The sequence below is a fragment of the Pseudophryne corroboree genome, chromosome 6 (genome assembly GCF_028390025.1).
Source record: "Pseudophryne corroboree isolate aPseCor3 chromosome 6, aPseCor3.hap2, whole genome shotgun sequence".
In the NCBI taxonomy this organism is placed as follows: Eukaryota; Metazoa; Chordata; class Amphibia; order Anura; family Myobatrachidae; genus Pseudophryne; species Pseudophryne corroboree.
Window position 1 is genome coordinate 197,258,851 of NC_086449.1, and position 26,269 is coordinate 197,285,119.

At 47.1% G+C, this 26,269-nt stretch overlaps 1 protein-coding gene across 7 annotated transcripts in view; it reads left to right on the forward strand.

Moving 5' to 3' along the window:
- The window catches only part of MEGF11 (multiple EGF like domains 11), a 664,806-nt gene that overhangs the window by 118,716 nt on the left and 519,821 nt on the right, over positions 1 to 26,269 (forward strand). For 6 of the 7 annotated variants that reach the window (XM_063925579.1, XM_063925580.1, XM_063925578.1 and 3 more), the window contains exons 3-4: positions 18,094 to 18,195; positions 24,160 to 24,260. In XM_063925579.1, coding sequence (XP_063781649.1) covers positions 18,094 to 18,195; positions 24,160 to 24,260 — 203 coding nt within the window. Of the gene's footprint in view, positions 1 to 17,402; positions 17,456 to 18,093; positions 18,196 to 24,159; positions 24,261 to 26,269 lie in introns of those variants that run through there. The other variant, XM_063925584.1, reaches the window with a different exon arrangement.

Genomic DNA, 26,269 nt, shown 5'->3' on the forward strand with positions numbered 1-26,269 from the left:
ACACAAAAAGAAAACAGCAATGCAAAGAATAATATTAAGAAGATACATATGACACAGAATATGTGTCATATGCATCTTCTTTGTATTATCTTAATCATTAATGACAGGGGAGGCACTGCCTCCCCTGACTGCACGTCCCTGTCTGGACGCCCTACAAGAGTCTCCGTTTGAACCTCTTGAGTCTGTGGACCTTAAATGGCTAACGCTTAAGGTTTTGTTTTTGCTGGCTATTGCCTCTGCTAGACCGGTTTCAGACATGGGTGCCTTATCCTGTAGGTCTCCCTTTCTGATTTTTCACCATGACCGTGCGGTTCTTAGAACTCGTCCTGGTTATCTACCTAAGGTGTTGTCCTCTTTCCACCTTAACCAAGAGATTGTGGTTCCGGCCTTTATCTCTCCTGATTTGTCTTCCAAAGAGTGGTCTTTGGATGTGGTACGGGCTCTCCGAATCTATGTGAAGAGAACCGCCTCTCTTTGGAGATCTGATTCTCTTTGTCCTTTTTGGTTTTCATAAACGTGGCTGGCCTGCGAATAAGCAGACCTTGGCCAGAAGAATTAGAATGGTGATTACACAAGCTTATGTACAGGCTGGACTTCTAGCTCCTGCTACTATCAAGGCCCATTCTACTCTGTCTGTTGGACCTTCTTGGGCGGCCCGCCGTGGCGCGTCCCTAGAACAATTGTGCAAGGTGGTTATGTGGTCCTCAGTGAACACGTTCATTAGGTTCTATGCCTTTGATACTTCCACCTCCCAGGATGCTTCCTTTGGACGCCGGGTTCTTGTGCCCGCAACAGTGCGTCCCCTCCCATGAGGAACTGCTTCAGGACATCCCCAATGTTATTCCCTGTGGAATGCAGTGTACCCTGCTGCAGAAAAGGAGATTTATGGTAAGAACTTACCTTTGTTAAATCTCTTTCTGCGAGGTACACTGGATTCCACAAGGCGCCCACCCTGACGCACTTAGCTTCTTTGGGTTTGTATGGCATTAGCCGCTGGTACCTTCTCCTGTCGTGAGAATGTAGGTCGCTGTAGCTACTTACTACTGTCGTCTCTTTTATCTGCTACTGCATTGGACTGGTTAACAAAACTGAGCTCCAGTGCCTGGAGGTGGGGTTATAGAGCAGGCGGTGCAAGGCATACTGGGAATAGTCAAAACTTTTTAGCCTGTTGGTGCCTCGGATCAAGATCCAACTCTTTACCCCGATGTTATTCCCTGTGGAATCCAGTGTACCTCACAGAAAAAGATTTAACAAAGGTAAGTTCTTACCATAAATCCCCTTTTATAGCCAACACTCTGGAATATACTGGAGTATGACGGGGGCTGACCGTGCATCTCTGATCAAAACTCACCAAACTTTCCAGCAGTATATACTGTACCCTTGGGCTCATATACAGACGGAGCCGCGGGCGCGTACCGATGCATCTTAGACGTGCGCCTGTCCGTGACACGCACGCGCCCCATTCACTAGAATGGGAGTGTCTCTGTGTGCTCCCGGCGTGACTAGGCGGACAGAGATTCTGATATCATATCTTAGAAGAAAGTATGCCAGTCAGTGGTACAGGGGAGGATTCCAAGCTGAGACAGAAAGCCTAGCTACACTACTGGTACAGGAAATGTACATGCATTGTAGTGAGGGCGAGCAGCTGAGAATACTGTTGTCGGGAGGCACTGAGTCCTAGGCAGCCATGGACATGTCTGTGTCTATTGCCAGTCGCACATCTATGACTTTATGCAAATGCCAATACAAAGTCTCTCCTTGGTGCACAGCTGTGCATCCAAATATGTAAGGGCCTGATTCAGAGATGGTCACAATGCTGATGTTCTGCGCACCTGAGCCGTTATCGCCAGACTGCGCGTACACCGCAATCCCACTGTGCATGCTTCAACGTGCCGCTGCGATCCTGCACGCAATGAGGATCTCAGCGCAGAGTGATTGACAGGAAGGAACCGTTTGAAGGTGTTAATGGGGAGAGGCAGCAAAAACGCAGGCGTGTCTTGGCCGTATTCTAGGCGTGTATCTGACGTCAGCAGTGAGCTGTAACATACTAAAACATGACACCTGCGTGACTACTGCTCTGTCTAGTCTCCACATCCATAGAACTACCCTTCAGCCCGATGTTCCTTGTTCTTGCATACAGGCTTCGTGCATGCAGTTGCAAATGAGTTGCGGTTCTCCGGTAAGCGTCTCTTTTCATTTAATTTCATTGATATCAGCAATTGTGAAAATCACACTTGCAGCTGCATTTGCGTCCATCTCTGAATCAGGCCCTTTCACTTTCAGAGTCATTAGAAGCTGGAATATTGCTTGGTGCTTCTTTAGACATCGCACCATCGGTTGCACTGTCAGAACCTGCACCACCTCTATAGAAGGTGCAGATTTTCTATGGCCTCCTATGTGACCAATTAGTCTTCTGTTTACATAGGTACTTCAGCGACTCATCAGTGGTGCTCACATACGGACCATCTCTGTGCGTCAGTCACTGCCCAGGTCACCCAGTACATTGTGCCTCTCCGTGTGTGCATCTGAAATCGCAACTGCGGCTCTGCGCAAGCACAATTGGGACGCATGCACAGCGCCACTTAGACGCATGAGCAGTGAAAAACAATTTGCTCAACTTAGAAACAACGGTATTGCATCCTAGTCTGAGCCACTTGTTACAGGCTGATTGCAGACAGCACAGTTCTGAAATAAGGAACTAGGAGCTTGTGTGTATACTCATGTGTATAACATGAGCATATACAGAATACTAACTAATGTGGTTGAAACAAACATCTTGAAACCACATTTCTATATGGAAAGTAAGTAAAGGGGGGAAAAAAACAAATGAAAGTAGGATGTGTACTGAATTACTGTAAATGTAGTCTGCATGCATCACCTTATCTAGCATTCATGTAGACAATGGGGATTTACTAACAGCAGTGTTATTTATCAATGGACTGTAAAAGCAACAGCGTCATTACTATTCTGCTACATTATAATGTGAATTCTTCTGTCAGCCAATCTACTAATGCTTCACTTATTTCCACTGATAAAACACGGAAATCTCATTGCTGATTCAGAGATGTACATACAGGATGTAGTTATGTGACCGGCGGTCTCACAATACCGACGCCGGGATCCCGTCCCCTCACAATCCCAACAGTCGGGTGACTGACGGTTTCTCACACATACCCAACCTGTACATACAATAAACCCAATGTTTATCCCCAATGTTTTTGGATTTATGCATTTGCAGAAGATGCCCATGTGCAGATCTGGGGCTACGATGGCGCTCGCAGTGCCCTAAATGCTGCAGCATGATTGACATGTTACTGACATGCGGGGGCGGTGACAGGCAGCGTTGCAGGAAATGGGGACATGTCGACCTCATTTTCTGGTCCTGCTGAAGTCAGTGGCTGCGTCCGTGGATGCAGTGTCACTGGCCTCAGCAGCGTGAATTTGCCGATCATGCTGAGTAACCTGATGGTTACTCAGATGACCAATGTTCACGCACATGATTCCAGATTCCATGCTGCGTCTTTGGATGTAGCAGCAGATCACAAAAGCCATCAGTGGGCATCTTTCTACTACAGACGCCTCCTGCCGCTTGTGCCTATTTTAGTGCAGCCGCTGTGTACTAAGGCGCAGCTGCTGTGCATTTAGCGTCCATCTCTGAATCAGGACCACAGAGTGGTATGTGCGATACTAAGCAGACCTTTCATTATAATACAAGAGCAGCCAGTGACAGTGGCAAACGCAGGATTTGCATGGGTGGGTTTCCAGAACTGGGTGGAGCCAAGCACGGGGTTGGGGACTGAGGTCCGTATATGCTGGGTCCGTAAAACTAGTGTGTCTGTGTGTGTGTGTATATTTGTGTGTGTATGTATATATATATATATATATATATATATATCTACACATATATATACCGTATATACACCTATGTATATATTTATATACATATACACATAGCATATTAAACATGCATATATATATATATATATATATATATATATACATACAGTACACGTATATGTGCGCATGTAAATATATCATATGTGTATGTGTGTGTTTGTATGTATGTACAGTATGTATATACATGTATGTATGCACAAATTGCACATGGATATATATGTACTATAATTAAAATAAAGTAAACTTTTATTAAGCACTTACAAGTGCCACCAGGAAGAAAGCAGGCTGCAGAGGACGCTAGACAGCCATTAATAATACACATGCAGCAAAAAAAAAAAATTTTTTTTTTGGTGGAGGGGGGTGTCTGGGTGCTCGGAAACCCCCCCTGGGTGCGCCACTGGGTGATATGCTAAAACCATCCGAATCCACATTATGATAAATATTTGGCTCACAGAGTGTAGTAAATGTATTAGGCCATTATCTGCAATTACCTACCGTATGCATACTATATCCCAAATTGTCACTGAGGGCCTAATTCAGACCTGATCGCAGCAGCAAATTTGTTAGCAGTTGGGCAAAACCATGGTGGTCATTCCGAGTTTTTCGCTTGTTGACGTTTTTTCCGCAACGGAGCGATTAGGTAGAAAATGCGCATGTGCATGGTACGCAGCGCGCATGCGCTTAGTTATTTAACACAAAACTTTGGAGATTTACACAAGCTCAAGTAACGTTTTTTCAACGCTCGAGTGATCGTAGTGTGATTGACAGGAAGTGGGCGTTTCTGGGCGGCAACATGGCATTTTCAGGGAGTGTGCTAAAAAACGCAGGCGTGCCAGGTAAAAACGCAGGAGTGGCTGGAGAAACGGGTGAGTGGCTGGCCGAACGCAGGGCGTGTTTGTGACATCAAACCAGAAACTAAACGGACTGAGGTGATCGCAGTCTAGGAGTAGGTCTGGAGCTACTCAGAAACTGCAAGGAATTATTTAGTAGCAGTTCTGCTAACCTTTAGTTTGCTATTCTGCTAAGTTAAGATACACTCCCAGAGGGCGGCGGCCTAGCGTTTGCAATGCTGCTAAAAGCAGCTAGCGAGTGAACAACTCGGAATGAGGGCCCATGGGGGTAATTCCAAGTTGATCGCAGCAGGAAATTTTTTAGCAGTTGGGCAAAACCATGTGCAGAGAGAGTTAGATTTGGGTGTGGTGTGTTCAATCTGCAATCTAAATTGCAGTGTAAAAATAAAGCAGCCAGTAGTTACCCTGCACAGAAATAAAATAACCCACCCAAATCTAACTCTCTCTGCAAATGTTATATCTGCCCCCCCCTGCAGTGCACATGGTTTTGCCCAACTGCTAAAAAATTTCCTGCTGCGATCAACTTGGAATTACCCCCCATGTGTACTGCAGGTGTGGCAGATATAACGTGCAGAGAGAGTTAAATTTGGGTGAGTTATTTTGTTTCTGTGCAGGGTAAATACTGGCTGCTTTATTATTACACTGCAATCTAGATGTCAGTTTGAACACACCCGCGCAAATCTAACTCTCTCTGCACATGTTATATCTGCCACACCTGCAGTGCACATGGTTTTGCCCATTAGCTAACAAATTTGCTGCTGCGATCAGGTCTGAATTAGGCCTTGATTTCCCAGCAGTCTATCTATGTGAAGGATAAAAAGGTTAGCGATTCGGGATTCCTATAATAGCCTCGCAGTGTCCTATCAGCAGCAACCAGTGAGGACAGAGAATGCTTGTATTAGCCATAACCACCTTGGGAAATAGATTGTTTTGTTGGCAGGTGTTCCACCTTTCATTAATCTTTTTTTTCCATTAATTAATATGGATTTTTCTTGCAAAAATGATGTTTGTTTCTTATGTTCTGAAACCTCATACCCTCAATTAAACCTTCCCATTCACTCTGTAAGAGTATGGCACATTTCCATATACCTACCCAGCCATTACTTTAAAGAAAACATAACCAGGGTGAATATGTTTATTCTATAGTACGTACTGTATATGTATCATGGTGCATGGGATGTACCAGACACAGAGGGAGAGATACTGTACACAGACTTCTGGTCATCTTCTAATTGTCAGAGATGTAGTATCAGCAGCATGTGCCCACCAGCCTGCCCTCTGTAGCCAGCAACGCACACATTGTATAAGTGTCTGACAGCGTAGGAATGTACTTTACACATGAGAATCAGGGCTTCTGTCCAAGGTATGCAGCATTCACAAGTCACAGCGCTGGTATTTGAAGAGGCCGATTACATGCAGTCTGGACCCTCTTGGGGAACTCTAAACTCTGGGACAGTTTAAACTTATTGCTATTTTGTTTTCCTGCCTCCAGCTTGTGCTGCTCATTTCTAGGGAATAACTAGGTGCTGTCACTGACAGCTAGTAGGCAGCTGCTGGTGCATTGATTACTTCATCTCTTGTGCATGGATACCCAGTTGTGTCCACTGTGCATAGATTCCAATTAGTGGGCTGGTCAGGAACTGTACACTAGGTTTTAATGACAGCTCGCGGCACTTACCCTAGAAACAATTGGTGCAGTTCAGACTAATGGCAGTGATTACTAGAGTGAGGCCTGTTCAGAGATACAAAAACCTGCGGCTTGCAGCTGTTGTAGAATTACAAATAACCAGACACTGAAAAGTTACAGGTTATATGGCCCGGTGATGTGTTATATATTAATTACAGGAATTGCGGTCTACGTGGTGTTCCTGCTACCAGAATAGTCTGATATTATACTGTATATAATTCATCCAATGAAGTTCTGCATTGTGTGGTGGCCACCAGAAGTAGGCGTATTATATACTAAATTGATCAGTATGGCTGCATTGTACACTAGCCATCAGATTGAGGGGCTGCATTGTATGATAATAATCAGAATTGAGGCATGAGGTGCTACGTAATCAGCAAATGACAAGTAAACACAGGACTTGATGTAAACTTCCATTCAAATTGATTTGCAGCACTAAGGGTTAAGTGTGTTGCAGTAACGTAACAGTAGTCCAGGCGGCCATCCATGTCTGTTTGTCTCTCACATCACCCCACATTCTGTGTTGGCTACAAGACCACAATGGGGGTAATTCTGAGTTGATCGCAGCAGGATTTTTGTTAGCAGTTGGGCAAAACCATGTGCACTGCAGGGGAGGCAGATACAACATGTGCAGAGAGAGTTAAGGTGTGTACACACGGTGAGATTTTTTCTTGAGATTTTGACTATATAGTCAAAATCGCAAGAAAAGTTAGTGCAAATCGCAAGGTGAAAGTCACCTTGCGATCCCGATGCGCGGCCCCGCCAGGTTGGCATCGCAAGAAAAGATAGACTGTGCAGGCAAGTCAATCCTTGCTAGATCGGTGTCCTATCTAGTTCATCTCACATGTCAATGACATCTCACATAAGCCAAAATCTCACATAAGCCAAAATCGTAAGCACACATAGTCCATATCTCAAGAAAAGTTAGTCAAAATCTGTCCTATCTGGGCTCCGGGGAGTTCAAGGGAAATCGCAAGTAAAAATCGAACATAGCACGGATCTAACCATGTGTACACACCCTTAGATTTGGGTGGGGTGTGTTCAATCTGCAATCTAAATTGCAGTGTAGAAATAAAGCAGCCAGTATTTACCCTGCATAGAAACAAAATAACCCACCCGAATCTAACTCTCTCTGCACATGTTATATCTGCCTCCCCTGCAGTGCACATGGTTTTGCCCAATTGCTAACAAACCCCCAGTGTTTACACACTTGCTTTAAATCTGTTTGTCGCATCTTCCATAGTACAATTCAGTAAATAGGTGATAAACACTTTTCGGAAATTCCTACTGATGGCAGAAACTGTAATGACAGTAATTACCAAATTATCAGTTAGGCATAGAAATAAATAAAACATGTGGTAGTAAAAGATATAAAATGCTGGTCTCCCGGTAATACAGGTCTCTTACATTTAACACATACGTTATGGAGAATTTTTGTTTTTGAAATATTTTGTACATTTATTATTCAGTATTTTTCCTTTTAAGTACATTTCATGAACTGAAACGTATCACACAGTGTGAACTTGGTTTAGCCTTACTTTGGGCCTGATTCAGAGATGGACACTATTAATAAAGCGACACAGCGGTTGTGCATAATTATGCTGTTGCCGCGAGAGGTTTTTCTGGTCCGCTCCGGAGTCTGAAAACGCAGCATCGGATCACCAGTGGGCAGCCATTGGCCACCTGAGTAAGCGTAAACATACTGAGTATGGTTGCCCGAACTCCACTGCCAAGGTCGGTAAATTGCGCTGGAAGACGCAGACACTGGCCGACTCGCCCCCGTTTTCAGAAACAGACACCCTCCCTGTCCCCAAACAGCCTCAACCTGTCAATCAGGCTGCAGCTTCTACGACACCGGCTCATGTGCCCTACACCCACCATCGGACAACTGCCAGAATAATTCAAAGTGTGTTTATCTCTGGCCCTTTATCAATAAATGCATTTTGCTTACGAGGTTAATTATGATATACTCTATATAAACCATTTTCCAAAAGAAATAACTGTTACTCTTGCATTGGAAGCTGGGGCTGAAATTGAATGTTGCTTTTCCTTGAATGGCCAAATGACCTTCACATCTCCATGATAGCCTGTACGTCAGATTCCACTTTGAATTGGGAGCGGCGTGTACTGAGCTGGTGCAATCGGAGGGCGATGTTTTGTAACTTTTATTCCAATCACAAATGGAAGGTATTGATTTTGGGAGAGCAGAGGCAGTGTGGCAGGCACCCAATCGAGGAGAAACAAAAATGAAATACCAGAATTGATTGGTTCCACTGACCAGGACGACTTTCTTACTTAGCTGGTAATATCTCACACGGAGAGAGAGGTCAGAGATTAGGCTCTGAATAGGGAGGGCCTTTTTTTGCTAGCATGAAATATAAAATAACTCACATTTCTGAATGTCATCGGGCTCTCCTTGATGGTAAGAGAATGTGAAATATTTTACTACACAAAGAACAAAATGCTGTGAAATCCAGGAAAAGACTTTCATGAGATAAGATGTGAAGCGCTGGGAGCTAATCCTTGAATGAGGCAGCATCAAAGCGTTTTGTGCGGAGCAGACGCAGTGCGCAGGGAGCATGATCAGGGTGGGGGGGTTGGGAGATGTTTGTTGATGAGGGTTTCTTTGTATCAAAATTCTGAGTTACTACCAAGGGAATATCAAGAATTTGGTCTGTGAGCCCTGGGGTAATACTTTTTTATTTCTTTTTATAAACTTTTTATATATCCAACAAGATAAGAGTGTTTATACAATAAAACTCCCAGCCAATTAGCTCATTCACATAGAACAGTTGGAGCTACAGTACCTTTATTATGCTGCACTTTTCAAAGCCCCTGTGTCTTTGGGAGCCATTGGTTTTAAAGGGGAGACTACATTCAATACAAAACCAGGCATCTTTCTTATTGCATATAAAACCAGTGTCCAAAACCGCTAGAGGTGTGGCAGCTTTGAAAAGCGCTCATATAACAAGACGCATGTTACATTGTAATACATTACATTACACCTGCACTAACAAAACACGGCAATGTGATTGCTTTTGGTGGTCCTTTAGTGGTGTCCAGGACTATAGGTGCTTTGGGATCCGGTCTGAAGATCGACACTGTCTAGGTCAACCACTATAGGTCGACAGTCACTAGGTCGACAGGGTTTGAAAGTCGACAGGGTTTCTAGGTCGACGTGTGCTAGGTGACAGGTCAAAAGGTCGATGTGAGTTTTTCACTTTTTTTTTTTACTTTTTCATACTTAACGATCCACGTGGACTACGATTGGAACGGTAATCTGTGCTGAGCGAAGCGAGGCACCTTGCCCGAATCATGGCGAGCGAAGCGACACGGTGCATTAATTCGGCTTCCCGGTCACTGTACGCAGAAAACGACACCAAAACAAAAACAAACCTCATGTCGATCTTTTGACCTGTCGACCTAGAAACCCTGTCGACCTACAACCCATGTCGACCTAGTGACTGTTGACCTATAGTGTTCGACCTAAACATTGTCGACCTAGACACTGTCGATTTGATGATCCATATCCCGGTGCTTTAGCTATTCTGCTGTTGTAAAGATGGTGGTAGAATAGCTTTCATCTAATAGGTCAACAAGACAGGCAGGGTAAAAAGCCGTGGTTACTGTGGGTTAAAGCATCATTGTTGGGCATCCAGTCCCTGCTGCTGACTCTCACTCCTCCATTCACCTCCTCCCTTCATGGCTATCGACCATTGATGGTTTGCCTCAGATAATTGGTGCTTTTGCTATTGACGGTGGAGGTCCAGTGGCTCTGTGCCATAGTGCAGATGCAGTGATGTTTTTGCTTGGTGCTTAGCCCTCCCCCAATTGACTGCTCAGCCCCCTTCACTGATTTGCCTGTCACCCGTTTTGTCCCACAACAGGTATAGATAGTTCACACTATTCAAGGTTTCATGATATCGATGTAAAGCACCAATGGTACCACCAGTGGAGAGCATCGATGGTGTACCCTAAAAGGCCCCATACACTAGAACGATTATGTCCGATTTCATCCAATTTCGGGCATTCGGGACGATATATCGGGTGAAATCGGGCATTTTGGACGTGTTTCCGATCCGATGCGCGTTCCCGTGAGGGTCGGATCGGCTTCCCTAGATCGTTAGTGATGCACTCGTGATATGTCTGTTCCCGCAGGTATGGCTGGGATCGCTTACGATATATCGCATGAAAAATGTACCAAATCGTATGGAACCACTCCCGGGAAACTCCTGGGAGAGTTCAAGGAAAATCGTCTCCGACTTCAGCCTCAGACATATCGTTGTAGTGTATGGGGCCCTTTAAGCCGGTAACACACTAGAACGACGGGCAGTTGTCCTGATGGTTGAGCTGAATTCTCTTTGGCCCAGACCATTGGAGATTAGCCATACACATATGGAGGACGGAATGATATATTGCTCAGCCCTTCGTTTATTTTGCACTGGGTCGCTAGCGATATGTTCTGTCAGCCCTGCAGCAGGGTCAAACAGAAGATGTCTGTAGTTACCCGTGGGAGCCAACAATAATGCATACACAGTACACACTACACGATGTAGACAATTTGTTGCTGCGAAATGGCAAATCGTCCCGACACTGTGCAGGTATTGTTACGTTCCTGATGCTCAGAACTAGAAAGATGTTGTGAAGTGAGTCCAGAGCACCAGGACGTGACGCTGAAATAAGGAAGGAACGGGAATAGCCCCTAGCACCCTACCTCCGTTGTTTTACCCGTGTGGTCAGTTCACGCCTGAGTGACTATGGTTTCTTGGGCCCACGGCAGCCGCGTTTGAAGGGCGGATTAGGTCTGCCCAACTCCGATGCCCCCAGGTCTTAGCGTGAGACAAAGCGTGAACCGAGACAGGGTAATAACAAGGGGACCTCTAACTAACGCAAACAGAAGCTAGGGGCTACTAACTACCCTAGAACTAAATTTATGTGCGGCACGCCGCCAAAGGAAAAGAACAACAAAAGATATCACTGTCCACTCCCCCACACGGCACCGCCGAGTTCCGGGGAGGACAGTGAAAAGCGGAAACCTCCGCAAAAACCACCAATACAAAAAGTACCAAAAGGACTAAGCGGCCTAGGCCGCAACACGCGGCAGAAGCCGCTACTCACGAAACCGGGAGAGAACCCCAACAAACGAGAACCCCCAGATGACTGCAACAGGTTCACTTGAACAGGAGGGATTCCCAGGACCGGCTTCAGAACTCCAGGACTCGGGAGCACAGGGAGCAGGATCGACCAGATACAGCTGACCAGGAACAGACGTTACAAGGCAGGAACAGCATACAGGAAGCTATCACCGGCGTCTGTGCCAGGTAGTGAGGGAGAATATAACAGGGAGCCCTCCAATAGCTGCAGCGAAGCTTAATTAGTAATGTCGTGCAGCTGCCCTGCTGCACGACCAGAGTTAACAGGTGTATTGATTGATAGGATGCAACGGGGAAAGCGGTTCGCCTGTGGCGTCCCCGTTGCTAAGGGTCCGGCGGCTACGCGCGCACGGCGTCCCAGCGTTGCCAGGGACCCGGCGGCTCAGCGCGCACGCCGTCCTGGCGTTGCCAGGGACCCGGCGGCTCAGCGCGCACGCCGTCCAGGCGTTGCTAGGCGCCGGGCGGGCAGGAAGGGAGGTGCGGTGGCCGTGAGCGTCGCTCGGAAGCAGACCGAGCGGCGCCGCGGACCGCGGCACCTAACAGTACCCCCCCCCCTTGAGGAGGGGTTAAAGAACCCCTAAAGCCGGGTTTCTGAGGAAATTCCTGAAAGAATAATCTCTTAAGTTTAGGGGCATGTAGATCCTTATCCAGGACCCAAGACCTTTCTTCCGGGCCATAGCCTTTCCAGTGAACCAAAAAATAAAGCCGGCCCCGAGAAACTTTGGAATCTAAAACCTTCTCCACCAAGAACTCTTGTTGCCCCTGAACATCCACCGGAGGTCTACCCTGGGAAGTCTTCCGAGGGAATCTCCTGGAAGAAAAATACTGCTTTAGAAGGGAACAGTGAAAAGTATTGCCAATTTTCAGTGATTTAGGCAAGCGTAGCCGAAAAGCAACTGGGTTGACCTTCTTAATGATAAGGAACGGTCCAATAAATTTGGGTCCCAATCTAGCCGAGGGTTGTCGGAGCTTGATGTTGCGGGTTGACAACCACACCTTATCTCCCACCTTAAAAGTGCATGGGCGTCGGAACCTATCAGAAAAAATTTTTTCTCGGAAGGCAGCCTTCTTAAGGGCAAGGTGCACCTTTTTCCAAATCATTCTGAGACGGGAAATTAAGGTCAACGAGGAGACTGGAAAATGAGGGTCAAAAGAATTGGCTCTAGGATGAAAGCCCAAGACCGAAAAGAATGGGGACTCCTTGGTGGAAGAATGACAAGAGTTATTATAGGCAAACTCGGTCAAAGGAAGAAATTCAGACCAATCATTCTGAAGTTTGGCCGAATATAGCCGTAAATACTGTTTTAACGACTGATTAACACGTTCAGTTTGTCCGTTAGACTGTGGATGGTACCCAGATGTTAAAGAGAGTTTCATATTTAATGAGGCACAAAAACGTTTCCAGAAACGGGCGATGAATTGCGGTCCCCGATCAGAGACAATATCCCTGGGTAAACCATGGAGCCTGAACACATGGCGGAGAAATAAAACTGCCAACCCTTGAGCAGAGGGTAATCGGGGGAGAGCAATGAAGTGGGCCATCTTACTAAAACGGTCTACTACCACCCAAATGACTCGAAATCCAGCTGAAAGAGGAAGGTCCACCACGAAATCCATGGATATGTGACCATGGCCTGAGAGGAATGGCTAAAGGTATGAGTTGCCCGACCGGCAATGATCGAGATACCTTGTGCTGAGCACAAACCTGACAGGAACGGACAAATTCCCTTACATCTTTAGAAAGATTTGGCCACCACACTGAGCGAGAGATTAACTCCAAGGTCTTAGTGATACCAGGATGACCAGAAACCTTATTATCATGAAACTCAGCTAGAACAGTGCCTCTCAGAAATTCAGGGACGAAGAGACGATCTGCAGGAGTGACTTTGGGAGCCTGCTGCTGAAGCTGAACTAGCTGTGTAAATAAATCCTGTGTGAGGCCAGCCCGGATGACAGACCATGGAACTATGGGGGTAGTAGCCGGGTGGTTGTTGTGAACCGGAAGAAAACAACGTGACAGGGCATCGGCTTTTGTATTCTTGGAACCGGGCCTGAAGGTGATAATAAACCTGAAACGAGTAAAAAACAACGCCCAACGTGTCTGTCGAGCATTAAGCCGTTTAGCTGACTCAATATACTGCAGGTTCTTGTGGTCAGTAAACACCGTAATGGTATGCCTAGCTCCTTCAAGCCAATGCCTCCACTCCTCGAAAGCCCATTTAACTGCCAACAATTCTCGATTACCAACATCATAGTTGGATTCTGCGGAGGAGAATTTCCTGGACATGAAGGCACATGGGTGTAATTCCTGAGACTCCGGGTCTTCCTGAGAAAGGATAGCCCCCACTCCAACCTCTGAGGCATCTACCTCAACAATAAAGGGGAGCTTCGGGTTAGGGTGTCTAAGCACTGGAGCTGAGACAAAGGCCTGCTTTAAGGCCAGAAAGGCAGACTTGGCTTCAGGCGACCAATTGGAAGGGTCCGCTCCTTTTTTAGTCAATGCTACTATAGGAGCAACCAAATCAGAGAAGGTATGAATAAAACGCCTATAGTAATTTGCAAACCTTAAAAAGCGCTGAATTGCTTTTAAGTTCGTGGGTTGTGCCCAATTTAGGATGGTCTGGAGTTTTTTTGGTTCCATGAAAAACCCCTTAGGAGAAATAATATACCCCAGGAAGGACACTTCTGTGATGTGGAAATCACATTTCTCCAGTTTGGCGTATAAATGATTTTCCCGTAACTTCGGAAGGACCAGTCGCACATGGGTAATATGTAGTTCTAAAGACTCTGAGTAAATCAAAATGTCATCTAAATAAACGACCACGAACTTTCCTAGAAAGTCGCGAAGGACGTCGTTAATGAGATCTTGAAATACAGCAGGAGCATTTGACAGCCCAAACGGCATCACCAGGTATTCATAATGTCCCGACTGTGTGCTGAAAGCCGTCTTCCACTCATCCCCAGATTTAATTTGGATGAGATTGTAAGCCCCTCTAAGATCGATCTTGGAAAAGATAACGGCAGTCCGGAGCTGATCAAATAGTACTGAAATCAGTGGCAAGGGGTAGGTGTTTTTAACAGAGATTTTATTCAAAGCCTGAAAATCAATACATGGTCTGAGCGACCCATCTTTTTTTCTCAACAAAAAAGAACCCTGCACTCAATGGAGATTTCGAGGGCCTAATGAAGCCTTTTTTTAGGCTCTCCTGTACATAATCATTCATTGCCGTAGTTTCCGGCCCAGACAGGACATATAGTCTCCCCTTAGGTAAAGAGGCACCGGGAACTAAGTCAATAGCGCAGTCATAGGACCGATGAGGAGGCAGAATATCCGCATTACCTTTGGAGAAAACGTCGGCAAAATCCTGATATTCCAAAGGAATAAGTTCTGGGGTGACTGCCGCAACCCGGACTGGACGGGAAATACATTCCTTAACACAAAAGGGACCCCATCGGGAAATCTCCCCAGACTGCCAATCTATGGTGGGATTATGAAAGGCAAGTCAGGGGTGACCCAGAACTACGGGGACAGCCGGACAATGGGTAAGGTAAAATTTGATTTTCTCTGAATGTAGGGCCCCCACTGTCAGTTGTACTGGAGGTGTGCGGTGAGTGATTACCCCGTTAGAAAGCGGACCACCAGCCAAGCCGTGCATGGTGATACGTTTATCCATAGGTATCTGTGGAACGCCCAAAGCCTGAGCCCAACCAAGATCCATGAAATTTCCCGCAGCTCCACTGTCGACGTAGGCCGACACCAACGAACTGAGGCTACCAAAGGAAATTTTTACAGGAACTAATAAGGAATCATTAGAGGAGATTAACTGCAGACCCAAGTGAACCCCTTCACTATTCACTTGGTCAGAGCGTTTCCCTGCTTATTCGGGCAATTACGTGCGATATGTCCCTTGCCACCACAATACAAGCAAAGACCAGAATTTAGCCTTCTGGTTCTTTCCTCTGGGGACAGCCGGGAGAGACTCATTTGCATGGGCTCCTCGACGTCCTCAGGGAAAGTATACACACATGGACTAGGCCTGAAACTAGCTCCTCTTTCAGCCCTCCGCTCCCGGAGACGACAATCAATTTTAATAGCAAGCTCCATGAGTTTGTCTAGAGTCTCTGGAGCGGGGTACTGAAGGAGACTGTCTTTAATAACTTCAGACAAACCGAGGCGAAACTGACTGCGCAGGGCCGGGTCATTCCAGCCACAGTCGTTCGACCAACGGCGAAACTCGGTACAATACGCCTCTGCTGGATTTTTCCCTTGCTTAAGTGCTCGCAGGTGGCTCTCAGCCGACGCTTCTCTATCAGGGTCATCATACAAAAGGCCTAAGGACTTAAAAAAGGCATCTACAGATAGCAAGGCAACATCATCGGCTTTTAGCCCAAAAGCCCAGGTTTGTGGATCGCCTTGTAGTAATGACATCACAATCCCGACCCGTTGAGACTCAGTACCAGAGGATCGGGGCCTTAAACGAGAATAAAGCTTACAAGCTTCCTTGAAATTAAAAAAAATCCTTTCGGTTACCCAAAAAACGGTCAGGTAGATGCATCTTTGGTTCTGGAATCATACTCGGGGAGGCTCGCAAAAGATCTTCCTGCGATCTCACCCGAAGAGTAAGATCCTGAACCATCTGAGTAAGTTCCTGAATCTGGTTGGCCAAAAGCTGGCTGGGATTCGGTCCTAATACTGCCGGATTCATGAGGCCGAATTTCAAAGCCCACCAAATACAAATAACTTTTTTTTTTTGTGTGTGTTTTTTGGGCTGGTGATAATGTTACGTTCCTGATGCTTAGAACTAAAAAGATGTTGTGAAGTGAGTCCAGAGCACCAGGACGTGACGCTGAAATAGGGAGGGAACGGGAATAGCCCCTAGCACCCTACCTCCGTTGTTTTACCCGTGTGGTCAGTTCACGCCTGAGTGACTATGGTTTCTTGGGCCCACGGCAGCCGCGTTTGAAGGGCGGATTAGGTCTGCCCAACTCCGATGCCCCCAAGTCTTAGCGTGAGACAAAGCGTGAACCGAGACGGATAATAACAAGGGGACCTCTAACTAACGCAAACAGAAGCTAGGGGCTACTAACTACACTAAAACTAAATTTATGTGCGGCACGCCGCCAAAGGAGAAGAACAACAAAAGATATCACTGTCCACTCCACCACACGGCACCACCGAGTTCCGGGGAGGACAGTGAAAAGCGGAAACCTCCGCAAAAACCACCAATACAAAAAGTACCAAAAGGACGAAGCGGCCTAGGCCGCAACACGCGGCAGAAGCCGCTACTCACGAAACCGGGAGAGAACCCTAACAAACGAGAACCCTCCAGATGACCGCAACAGGTTCACTTGAACAGGAAGGATTCCCAGGACCGGCTTCAGAACTCCAGGACTCAGGAGCACAGGGAGCAGGATCGAACAGATATAGCTGACCAGTAACAGACGTTATAAGGGTCCGGCGGCTACGCGTGCACGCCGTCCCAGCGTTGCCAGGGACCCGGCGGCTCAGCACGCACTCCGTCCTGGCGTTGCCAGGGACCCGGCGGCTCAGCGCGCACGCCGTCCTGGCGTTGCTAGGCGGCGGGCAGGAAGGGAGGTGCGGTGGCCATGAGCGTCGCTTGGAAGCAGACCTAGCGGCGCCGCGGACCGCGGCAACTAACAGGTATGTACCCGGCTGTAGCTGTAATTTCTATCACATTCTCATAAGTGGTCTCAGCAGCAGAGAGTGAGTGTGTGACACAAGATCAGCACACTCACCTCCTGCTGCAGTGACCATTTCTATGATCTGATTGGCTACTGGTTTTTCTGCCCCCACCCACTTCACAGTTGGAAACAAATAGGCCAACATGAGGTGAAAAATGCGAACAGTAAGTTGCTTGGACCTAGGTCAAAAACACCTTAAAAAATCAAGTAAAAGTAAAACTCGTATGTGTAAATATGTATAAATATGTATTTCCCTGTAAAGACACAACACTGACTGACATTGAGTTACAGTATTTCTAGATGCAGTAATCCATTGAGAGACAATCATTGAACTATTGGGCACTCACAGGGTAAAACAAGAACGAGTCATGTTTAATTAGTATTCAATAACCTTCAGAGAGATATAGTTTTTGTAATTAAATCATACCAGCCTTTCCCCTGTAATGTTACAATTAAAGACAGTCAGCTGTGTCAAATATGTTCTTATGTCAGCAGCACTTATCAGCTCCTGGCTGTCCTAGCAGTGGTCAGACCCAGGCTCACTGACCAACAAAACTGCTGTTCCATGCTCTTCAGTCATTTTGCTAATAGCGATTGGAAAGTTGCAGCGATACTTGCATGTAAATGTGGTGCCATGAGTCACGGTCACGGAACATATTTTAAGTGTAATTGAGGCCATTTTATTTTTGTCTGCATTTCCCTTTTGATGATGCTACGGCGTTCTCTATTGCTGATCTACACGAAAATCCTTCCAAGTTTCCAGAAACCATTAACCTCTCATCTTCCTTCTTATCTCTTCCAGCTATGCTGTGACGGTGCAGGAATCCTACGCTCACCCATTTGATCAGATATATTACACGCGCTGCACGGACATCCTCAACTGGTTCAAATGCACAAGACACAGGTGTGAACCGCTGTGACTGGCCTGGGGCTGTAGACTCCATCCCTATTGTAGGGCTGTACTGAGTATGTTCGCGCCATATAAATACATGTTAATAATAAGGGTGAAACTCCCCAGTAAAATGACATCTGAAGTTCTGTACACTATTCAAGTCTGGCTGGAAAATTTTAAATTCCCACAATGTAGTCTATTTGTGTGATACATATATTTCTCTTACGTCCTAGAGGATGCTGGGGACTCCGTCAGGACATGAGGATAGACGGGCTCCGCAGGAGACATGGGCACTAAGAAAGAATGGGTGTGCACTGGCTCCTCCCTCTATGCTCCTCCTCCAGGCCTCAGTTTGATACTGTGCCCAGAGGAGACTGGGTGCATTACAGGGAGCTCTCCTGAGTTTCCTGAAAAGAAAGTATTTTGTTAGGTTTTTTATTTTCAGGGAGCCTGCTGGCAACAGACTCCCTGCATCGAGGGACTGAGGGGAGAGAAACAGACCTACTTTAACGTTAGGCTCTGTTTCTTAGTCTACTGGACACCATTAGCTCCAGAGGGAACGGAACGCAGGTCTCACCCTCGCCGTTCGTCCCAGAGCCGAGCCGCGGTCCTCCTCGCAGAGCCGGAAGATAGAAGCCGGGTGAGTATGTGAAGAAAGAAGACTTCAGAGGTGGCAGAAGACTTCAGATCTTCATAGAGGTAACGCACAGCGGTAACGCTGTGCGCCATTGCTCCCACACAGCACACACACGGCAGTCACTGTAAGGGTGCAGGGCGCAGGGGGGGCGCCCTGGGCAGCAATAAGGACCTCCAAACCTGGCTAAAATAGTAATATACAGGCTAGGCACTGTATATATGAGACCCCTGCCAGTTTTTTTAAATTTTCAGCGGGACCGAAGCCCGCTGCTGAGGGGGCGGTGCTTGTTCCTCAGCACTCACCAGCGCCATTTTCTCCACAGCATACGCTGAGAGGAAGCTCCCCGGACTCTCCCCTGCTTACCACGGTGAAAGAGGGTTTTTAAGAAGGGGGGGGGGGCACATAATTGGCGCAAAATAGATGATAACAGCGCTATCTGGGTAAACATATTGTGTTTTTTCCTGGGTTATTGGCGCTGGGTGTGTGCTGGCATACTCTCTCTCTGTCTCTCCAAAGGGCCTTGTGGGGGAACTGTCTTCAGATAAGAGGTTTCCCTGAGTGTGTGGTGTGTCGGTACACGTGTGTCGGCATGTCTGAGGTAGACGGCGTTCCTAGGGAGGAGGTGGAGCAAATGTGTGTGGTGTCTCCGTCGGCAACACCGACACCTGACTGGGTGGATATGTGGAATGTTTTAAGTGCTAATGTGAATTTATTGCACAAAAGGTTGGACAAAGCTGAGTCCAGGGAATATGCAGAGAGTCAAGCCCTGCCAGCCCCTATGTCGCAGGGACCTTCGCAGTCTCAAAAGCGCCCACTATCCCATATAGTAGACACTAATACCGACACGGATTCTGACTCCAGTGTCGACTACGATGATGCAAAGTTACAGCCAAAATTGGCTAAAAGTATTCAATATATGATTATTGCAATAAAAGATGTTTTGCATATCACAGAGGAACCCCCTGTCCCTGACACGAGGGTACACATGTATAAGGAAAAGAAACCTGAGGTAACCTTTCCCCCTTCTCATGAGCTGAACGAGTTATTTGAAAAGGCTTAGGAATCTCCAGACAAGAAACTGCAGATTCCCAAAAGGATTCTTATGGCACATCCTTTCCCGACTAAGGACAGGATACGGTGGGAATCCTCCCCAAGGGTAGACAAAGCGTTGACACGCTTATCCAAAAAGGTAGCACTGCCATCCCAAGATACGGCTACCCTCAGGGATCCTGCTGATCGCAAGCAGGAGGCTACCTTAAAGTCCATTTACACACATTCTGGTACCTTACTCAGACCAACGATAGCGTCGGCTTGGGTTTGTAGCACTGTAGCAGCGTGGACGGATACCTTATCGACGGAATTTGATACCCTGGATAAGGATACCATTTTATTGACCCTGGGTCATATTAAAGATGCTGTCTTATATATGAGGGATGCTCAAAGAGACATTGGCCTACTGGGTTCTAGAGTCAACGCTATGTCAATTTCTGCTAGACGAGTCCTATGGACCCGGCAATGGACAGGTGATGCCGACTCAAAGAGGCATATGGAGGTTTTACCTTACAGGGGTGAGGAATTGTTTGGGGAAGGTCTCTCGGACCTGGTCTCCACAGCTACGGCAGGTAAATCAAATTTTTTGCCTTATATTCCCTCACAGCCTAAGAAAGCGCCACATTATCAAATGCAGTCCTTTCGGTCAAATAAAAACAAGAGAGTACGAGGATCGTCCTTTCTTGCCAGAGGTAAGGGCAGAGGAAAGAAGCTGCCAACCACAGCTAGTTCCCAGGAGCAGAAGTCTTCCCCGGCCTCTACAAAATCCACCGCATGACGCTGGGGCTCCGCTGAGGGAGTCTGCCCCAGTGGGGGCACGTCTTCGACTTTTCAGCCACATCTGGGTTCACTCACAGGTGGAACCCTGGGCAATAGAAATTGTTTCCCAGGGTTACAAGCTGGAATTCGAAGAGGTGCCTCCTCGCCGGTTTTTCAAATCGGCCCTACCAGCTTCTCCCCCAGAGAGGGAGATAGTTTTAAATGCAATTCAAAAATTGTGTCTTCAACAAGTGGTGGTCAAAGTTCCCCTGCTTCAACAAGGGATGGGGTATTACTCAACCCTGTTTGTAGTCCTGAAACCGGACGGTTCGGTCAGACACATTTTAAATTTAAAATCCTTAAACCTATACTTAAAAAGGTTCAAGTTCAAGATGGAATCACTCAGAGCGGTCATCGCCAGCCTGGAAGGGGGGGATTTTATGGTGTCCCTGGACATAAAGGATGCATACCTTCATGTTCCCATATATCCACCTCATCAGGCATACCTGAGATTTGCGGTACAGGATTGTCATTACCAATTTCAGACGTTACCGTTTGGGCTTTCCACGGCCCGAGGATTTTCACCAAGGTAATGGCGGAAATGATGGTGCTCCTGCGCAAACAGGGTGTCACAATTATCCCGTACTTGGACGATCTCCTCATAAATGCGAGATCACGAGAGCAGTTGTTGACCAGCGTGTCACTTTCACTGAAGGTATTACAGCAACACGGCTGGATTCTCAATATCCCGAAGTCACAATTGGTTCCTACGACTCGTTTGACCTTCTTAGGCATGATTCTGGATACGGACCAGAAAAGGGTTTATCTTTCGACAGAAAAGGCCCAAGAACTCATGAATCTGGTCAGGGACCTATTGAAGCCAAAACAGGTATCAGTACATCACTGCACGCGAGTCCTGGGAAAGATGGTGGCATCTTACGAGGCCATTCCCTTCGGCAGGTTCCATGTGAGGACCTTCCAATGGGACCTACTGGACAAGTGGCACGGGTCACATGTACAGATTCATCAGTTGATCACCGTGTCCCCCAGGGCCAGGGTGTCTCTCCTGTGGTGGCTGCAGAGTGCTCACCTTCTAGAGGGTCGTAGGTTCGCCATTCAGGACTGGATTCTGGTAACCACGGACGCGAGCTTCCGAGGTTGGGGAGCAGTCACACAGGGAAGAAACTTCCAAGGTCTTTGGTCAAGTCAAGAGACTTGTCTTCACATCAACGTCCTGGAGCTGAAGGCCATATACAACGCCCTTCGTCAAGCGGAGACCTTGCTTCGCGACCTACCGGTTCTGATCCAGTCAGACAACATCACCGCAGTGGCTCATGTAAACCGCCAAGGCGGCACAAGGAGCAGAGTGGCAATGGTGGAAGCCACCAGGATTCTTCGCTGGGCGGAAAATCATGTAGGCGCACTGTCAGCAGTGTTCATTCCGGGAGTGGACAACTGGGAAGCAGACTTCCTCAGCAGACACGATCTACATCCAGGAGAGTGGGGTCTTCATCAGGAAGTCTTCGCACAGATTGCAAGTCAGTGGGGACTGCCCCAGATAGACATGATGGCGTCCCGCCTCAACAAGAAACTACAGAGGTATTGCGCCAGGTCAAGAGACCCTCATGCGGTGGCAGTGGACGCCCTCGTGACACCGTGGGTGTTTCAGTCGGTCTATGTGTTTCCTCCTCTTCCTCTCATCACCAAGGTGTTGAGAATAATAAGAAAAAGAGGAGTACAGACAATTCTCATTGTTCCAGATTGGCCACGAAGGGCCTGGTATCCGGATCTGCAGGAAATGCTCACAGAAGATCCGTGGCCTCTTCCTCTAAGACAGGACCTGTTACAACAGGGGCCCTGTCTGTTCCAAGACTTACCGCGGCTGCGTTTGACGGCATGGCGGTTGAACACCGGATCCTAGCGGAAAAGGGCATTCCGGAAGAGGTCATTCCTACTCTGATAAAGGCTAGGAAGGACGTGACAGCTAAACACTATCACCGTATATGGCGTAAGTATGTTTCTTGGTGTGAGCCAGGAATGCTCCTACGGAAGAATTCCATCTGGGCCGTTTCCTTCACTTCCTACAAACTGGAGTGAATTTGGGCCTAAAATTAGGCTCCATTAAGGTTCAGATTTCGGCCCCATCCATTTTCTTTCAGAAGGAATTAGTTTCTCTCCCAGAAGTACAGACTTTTGTGAAGGGAGTGCTGCATATTCAGCCTCCTTTTGTACCTCCGGTGGCGCCTTGGGACCTTAACGTGGTGTTGAGTTTCCTTAAGTCACAGTGGTTTGAACCACTTAAAATGGTGGAGTTAAAATATCTCACTTGGAAAGTGGTCATGTTGTTAGCCTTGGCTTCGGCTAGGCGAGTGTCGGAGTTGGCGGCTTTGTCTCATAAAAGCCCCTATCTAGTTTTCCATATGGATAGAGCGGAATTGCGGACCCGTCCTCAATTCTTGCCTAAGGTGGTTTCGTCTTTTCATATGAACCAACCTATTGTGGTGCCTGTGGCTACGCGAGACTTGGAGGATTCCGAGTCCCTCGATGTGGTCAGGGCTTTGAAAATTTGCGTGGCTAGAACGGCTAGGGTCAGGAAAACAGAAGCACTGTTTGTCCTGTATGCAGCCAACAAGGTTGGCGCTCCTGCTTCGAAGCAGACTATTGCTCGCTGGATCTGTGACACGATTCAGCAGGCTCATTCTACGGCTGGATTGCCGTTACCAAAATCAATAAAGGCCCATTCCACCAGGAAGGTGGGCTCTTCTTGGGCGGCTGCCCGAGGGGTCTCGGCATTACAGCTGTGCCGAGTTGCTACTTGGTCGGGTTCAAACACCTTTGTAAAGTTTTACAAGTTTGATACCCTGGCTGAGGAGGACCTCGTGTTTGCTCAATCGGTGCTGCAGAGTCATCCGCACTCTCCCGCCCGTTTGGGAGCTTTGGTATAATCCCCATGGTCCTTACGGAGTCCCCAGCATCCTCTAGGACGTAAGAGAAAATAAGATTTAAAACCTACCGGTAAATCTTTTTCTCCTAGTCCGTAGAGGATGCTGGGCGCCCGTCCCAAGTGCGGACTACTTCTGCAAGACTTGTATATAGTTTTTGCTTACATAAGGGTTATGTTACAGTTTTCCTCAGTCTCGGACTGATACTGTGTTGTTTCATACTGTTAACTGGTTATACGGTGTGGATGGTGTGGGCTGGTATGAATCTTGCCCTTAGATTAACAAAATCCTTTCCTCGTACTGTCCGTCTCCTCTGGGTACAGTTTCTCTAACTAAGGTCTGGAGGAGGGGCATAGAGGGAGGAGCCAGTGCACACCCATACCTAAAGTTCTTTCTTAGTGCCCATGTCTCCTGCGGAGCCCGTCTATCCCCATGGTCCTTACGGAGTCCCCAGCATCCTCTACGGACTAGGAGAAAAAGATTTACCGGTAGGTTTAAAATCTTATTTTAATTACGAAAACTTTATATTTTAAATTTAAAATGTAAACGTGCCTTGTTTAATCCTATTGTACCCCATTGTCTCAACAGGATAAGCTACAAGACAGCATACAGACGAGGTCTGAGAACCATGTACCGACGAAGGTCACAGTGCTGTCCAGGATATTATGAAAGTGGAGATTTCTGTGTCCGTATGTATCATATTACGTGTCCATACTATTCTATGGCGTTCTTATGCTGACGTGACTGTATTATAGCTATGCCTGAATTGATTGATTTAATTCCTCTATGTCACCTCTCAGGGGCGGATTCAGTTAGGCTCGATACTTACCATGCAACTTACCATGCAAGAGAAAAGGCTTGTAGAGAAAAGGCTTGTAGCCTCTGTATCCACACGTGGTAAATCCACCGCTAACTACTTCGAGGCTAATTGTAGCTTTGAGTGTGTATTTCTCCATACCTCCCAACATGACCCTCTCCAGGAGGGACACAATGCTTTGCTCCTGGACTTCCCTCTTAATATATGATTGCCATCACCTGTGTTGAACTAGTTATTTAAAAAGAAAATAAGAATTTACTTACCGATAATTCTATTTCTCGGAGTCCGTAGTGGATGCTGGGGTTCCTGAAAGGACCATGGGGAATAGCGGCTCCGCAGGAGACAGGGCACAAAAAGTAAAGCTTTATGATCAGGTGGTGTGTACTGGCTCCTCCCCCTATGACCCTCCTCCAAGCCTCAGTTAGGATACTGTGCCCGGACGAGCGTACACAATAAGGAAGGATTTATGAATCCCGGGTAAGACTCATACCAGCCACACCAATCACACCGTACAACCTGTGATCTAAACCCAGTTAACAGTATGATAACAGAGGAGCCTCTGAAAGATGGCTCCCTACAACAATAACCCGATTTAGGTAACAATAACTATGTACAATTATTGCAGATAATCCGCACTTGGGATGGGCGCCCAGCATCCACTACGGACTCCGAGAAATAGAATTATCGGTAAGTAAATTCTTATTTTCTCTATCGTCCTAGTGGATGCTGGGGTTCCTGAAAGGACCATGGGGATTATACCAAAGCTCCCAAACGGGCGGGAGAGTGCGGATGACTCTGCAGCACCGAATGAGAGAACTCCAGGTCCTCCTTAGCCAGGGTATCAAATTTGTAGAATTTTACAAACGTGTTCTCCCCCGACCACGTAGCCGCTCGGCAGAGTTGTAATGCCGAGACCCCTCGGGCAGCCGCCCAAGAAGAACCCACCTTCCTTGTGGAGTGGGCATTTACCGATTTTGGCTGTGGCAGGCCTGCCACAGAATGTGCAAGCTGAATCGTACTACAAATCCAGCGCGCAATAGTCTGCTTAGACGCAGGAGCGCCCAACTTGTTGGGAGCATATAGTATAAACAGTGAGTCAGATTTCCTGACTCCAGCTGTCCTTGAAATGTATATTTTTAAAGCTCTGACAACGTCCAACAACTTGGAGTCCTCCAAGTCGCTTGTAGCCGCAGGCACTACAATAGGCTGGTTCAGATGAAATGCTGACACCACCTTAGGGAGAAAATGCGGACGAGTCCGCAGTTCTGCCCTGTCCGAATGGAAAATCAGATATGGGCTTTTGTAAGATAAAGCTGCCAGTTCTGACACTCTCCTGGCCGAAGCCAGGGCTAGTAGCATGGTCACTTTCCATGTGAGATATTTCAAATCCACATTTTTTAGTGGTTCAAACCAATGAGATTTGAGAAAGTCCAAAACAACATTGAGATCCCACGGTGCCACTGGAGGCACCACAGGGGGCTGTATATGCAGTACTCCCTTAACAAAGGTCTGGACTTCAGGAACTGAAGCCAATTCTTTCTGGAAGAAAATCGACAGGGCCGAAATTTGAACCTTAATAGATCCCAATTTGAGACCCATAGACAATCCTGATTGCAGGAAATGTAGGAATCGACCCAGTTGAAATTCCTCCGTCGGAGCACTCCGATCCTCGCACCACGCAACATATTTTCGCCAAATGCGGTGATAATGTTGCGCGGTTACTTCCTTCCTTGCTTTAATCAAGGTAGGAATGACTTCTTCCGGAATGCCTTTTCCCTTTAGGATCCGGCGTTCAACCGCCATGCCGTCAAACGCAGCCGCGGTAAGTCTTGAAACAGACAGGGACCCTGCTGAAGCAGGTCCCTTCTCAGAGGTAGAGGC